General features: G+C 39.9%; 1 protein-coding gene across 2 annotated transcripts in view; it reads right to left on the reverse strand.

Moving 5' to 3' along the window:
• Positions 1-600: 600 nt before the first annotated feature.
• Positions 601-3594, reverse strand: part of zzef1 (zinc finger, ZZ-type with EF hand domain 1) — a 38465-nt gene continuing 35471 nt past the window's right edge. For both annotated transcript variants that reach the window (XM_014023106.1, XM_014023105.1), the window contains one exon: positions 601-2875. In XM_014023106.1, the coding sequence (XP_013878560.1) occupies positions 2798-2875 (78 nt within the window). In that variant the 3' untranslated portion in view covers positions 601-2797. The remainder of the gene's footprint in view (positions 2876-3594) is intronic.

Raw genomic sequence — 3594 nt, forward strand, 5'->3', positions numbered from 1 at the left:
ACGTAGAGCTCAGTTATTGCTTGTTAGTGGTGCTCAGTCGTAGCAACGAGACGAGGAACGTGACATTTCCTGTTTGGTCAAAGTTAAAGGGCCACCATGACGCTCATGTGGCCCTGAGTGAAGATGAGTTTGACACACCTGCCTTAAAGGAATACTTTTCAGGCTAGTTTTAAACTAAGATCTTATATTGAGACGTTTTAATTATCAAACCTTGATATTCTAAGAGGCCATGTTTAAAGGTAAGTGCTGCACACGACTTCTGTCACATTTTAGCCGAGCGGCTGTAAATTTGACTTAGTTGTAGCCCTTTTCTTCTTTTTAATTATCAATTTTTGATCTCAAATCAACTCTAAAAAGGAAAACCGTTGCAGACGTGCATCCAATTATCACTTTTTGACAGACGCAGACAAAAACAATATCCCTTACAGCAGTGGCAGAGTTTTGTAAAAGAAAACCACTACTGATGATGGGAGATCCTTTATCACTCTGGGTTCAGGATCTGCTGAAACAGTGTGGGYTCTTCTCAGCACCAATCCAGGACTTGCTGCAGCGCAGAGATTAAACTCACAAAGAAAAAAAAAGATGAAAGAAGCTGTGTTCCTGAAGTCATTTCTGATTTTATTAGAAATGGTTCACATTTCAACCCAAGCAGTTTTTCTTTTTTTTTTTTTTTGTTTAACCTTCGAGAGTGCAGTGCATATAAAATCAGATCCAAAGTGTCTGTCTGTTAGTGCCGCATTCAGTTTTTTATTATTTAAGGGGTTTGATATCAAAGTCCTGTGCAAGTGATATTCAGATATTTACAATCAAATCAGGCAGCCTTGAATCGGGTGTCGCTGCGAAAAAGAAAAAAAAAAACCCAGAAAGGAAACTTAAGAAGTTACAAAAAAAATCTTCAGATAAACAATATATTTCTCCTTTAAAATAGAATTAATAACATGAGATAAAACACAATTGCTTCATCTTTAACCATAGGCACGTCGTAGATATGTGAGGCGTCACGGAAGCCAAATGGAGGCCATGCATCTCCTCTTCTTATATTTGTGTAAACAAAACCACYGAGCCATCCGGCAGCCCAGGCTGGGGCTGCTTAAAGGAAAAGTCAAAGAAAATCAACAGATGATGTCTAAAGGTTTTATCCGTTTCACTTTTAAGATGCTATATGTGGAAAAACTAAAAATAAATTTAAATGTCACCTCATCCAGATGCTCTTAGAGATGTTTTATGGCTCACAATGTTTGGGTTCTTTGGTATAAAACTAACCTAGCTTCTTATAACTTAAAAAAGTCTAATGTAAGAAGAGGAAAACACAGACAGTCTTTTTGATGGAGTACTAACAGTTTCGCAGAAATGAGAGAACTTGGATTACACTTTKAAGCGATTATCTGCAGCATTAGAAGTTGAGATGTTGAAATCCAGCGTTCTTACGTCAGGAATGATCAGGTGCTGTACATGTGTGTGTTTTATCCGTGTCTTTTAATGTGAATGTCCGGGGAACATAAAGAGAACGTCTCACTGGGCTGCAATCAGCTGACCGTCAATGTTCAGGGACGAAGTCTCCAAAAACATTTCGGGACATTTCGTCCCATCGTAGAGAAGCAATGTGACTCTCCTCTTTTATTAATTGTGACGTCAAACCTATCTGAATTTCATCGTGAGCGTCTCCAATGCCTTTCACAGCTACAGCTCTGACAGAACCCCCGAGTCAAATGTCCCAATCTAAAGGTTACCTGTCGACTAAAATTTTAATGAAAAATGATCATAATAATAATTTGGTCCAACGGTGGCAGCCCAGTGAGACCCCGCCTTCAGAAAGGATGATGTGATGTGAATATCTTCACACTTCCTGTTCCTCCATTTTTTCTTCCATTGTTGTAAACATGAGGGGAACAGAACAGTTTGGTGAAAATAAACCAGAACTGCAGGAACTTATTATTTTTTAGCAAATTAGTCTGAGGATGAAAATAAAGGTGTTTAGGACTWTTGTGTTGAAAATGCTGATAAAGTGAAGTCGTTCCGTATTCTGACTTATTTAGCTGTAACTGTTTTTGTTTACTGCAGTGGTTAATGGCTTTAGTTCCCCTCAAATCAGATTTTAGATGTCTGCACACTGATCCTGCTTTCAAACAGAGCCCTAAATCATCTCTTTCTGTTGTCTGAGAAGAAACCAGGAATGGATGATGGACAGAAGATGAGTAGATTCAAAAATAAAAAGGGGGGCAATGAAAAGAGGAGTGGAATGAGCTTTTAGGTTATTTGGTTCACTCTGTGGTGACTAATGAGACTCTGATGTCCTGGACAGTATTTTTAGGATGCTCCACATGTCTGCTGAGACAYACAAGTTACCAAGGTGACCTGTTTTTTTTTTTTTTTACCAAGATCAACTGGGTTCTCCAGAGTGGCTGCTGTTCAGGAACAAGGCAGGGGAAAAAAGAACATACTTCCCTCTTGAAGGTTCCTAATTTGGCACACTTCATGTCCTTTTAGCACGGCGTCTTCAAGTAAGAACTTCAACCCAACAGCTGCCCCCGTTTCTGTGAAAGCACATGCTGATTTACTGGATTCACCTAAGGCAAAGACGGACTGTGAAGAAGAGTGGAAAGTGCTCTGTGAAGTGTCCCTCTCCTCCTCCCCCCCCGGCCACAGCTCCAGTCCACAGCGCTGCAGAGTTACTCATCGGGACGTRAGGGAAGGTTGTCCGCCCCTCGACTCGCTGACACAAAGCGAGCAGCTGAGTCAGGTCGTATCCCCTGCAGGGTATGGTCCAACCCTTCCCCCGGGGGACCCCGCTCTCTCATCAGGACATGTTTAGCAGCTTAGTAGATTTATTGGGGTAATTGATAGCCAGGCTGATGGCAGCGATGTTCTTCAAAGCCTGAACAATAAAAAATAGGCTATTAGTGAAAACGACTCAGGAGCATGACTGCAGAGAGAAAAAAACAAGAGAAACACWGAGAGGAGAACTGGTTTATCTCCAGAACTGTTCGAAGATGATAAATAAGAAAACTCAAGCACTATTTTTAATGAAGTTAGTGGATAGTGTGTGTTTTTTTTTCTGTCCAAAACATCATATCAGAACCTCCGCCCCATATTTGAGGRGGGGGCTCCATCTGAAAAAGGGATGTCTGAACATATGTCCTGCAATAGTAAGATACTAAAGTTCCCAGAATWTATTTTTAAAATGATGCCACCTTCTGTGACACATCTGACCAGAACAACCATCACTTTCAACTCTCTTAGTTTAAAACTAATTTACTGTCWGTTTTTCTCAACACATTATTGCTTCTTGCACTGAAGGTTTAATATTTACCAAGATTTGAGTCAAATGATCAACTAAAGACACCCTAAGCTCACTTTTTTCCACTTTCCCCAGCTAATTTCTGCCACTTTTAGTAATAAATTACCAAAACAAAGAACCTGTTGGTGTAATCCCTCCTCAGAAAAGATCACAGATATTTTTTTTAGAGGGTCTGTGATTTTGCTTCATTCTCAACTGTCCGTCTGTTTGCTGCTCACTTTGCAACACATTTAAAGGAGCAATATCATGTAAAATCAACTTTTTTGAGTTTTATATCATGTTATAATGTTATACTC

This window comes from Austrofundulus limnaeus, unplaced genomic scaffold, assembly GCF_001266775.1.
Source record: "Austrofundulus limnaeus strain Quisiro unplaced genomic scaffold, Austrofundulus_limnaeus-1.0 Scaffold357, whole genome shotgun sequence".
Lineage (NCBI taxonomy): Eukaryota > Metazoa > Chordata > Actinopteri > Cyprinodontiformes > Rivulidae > Austrofundulus > Austrofundulus limnaeus.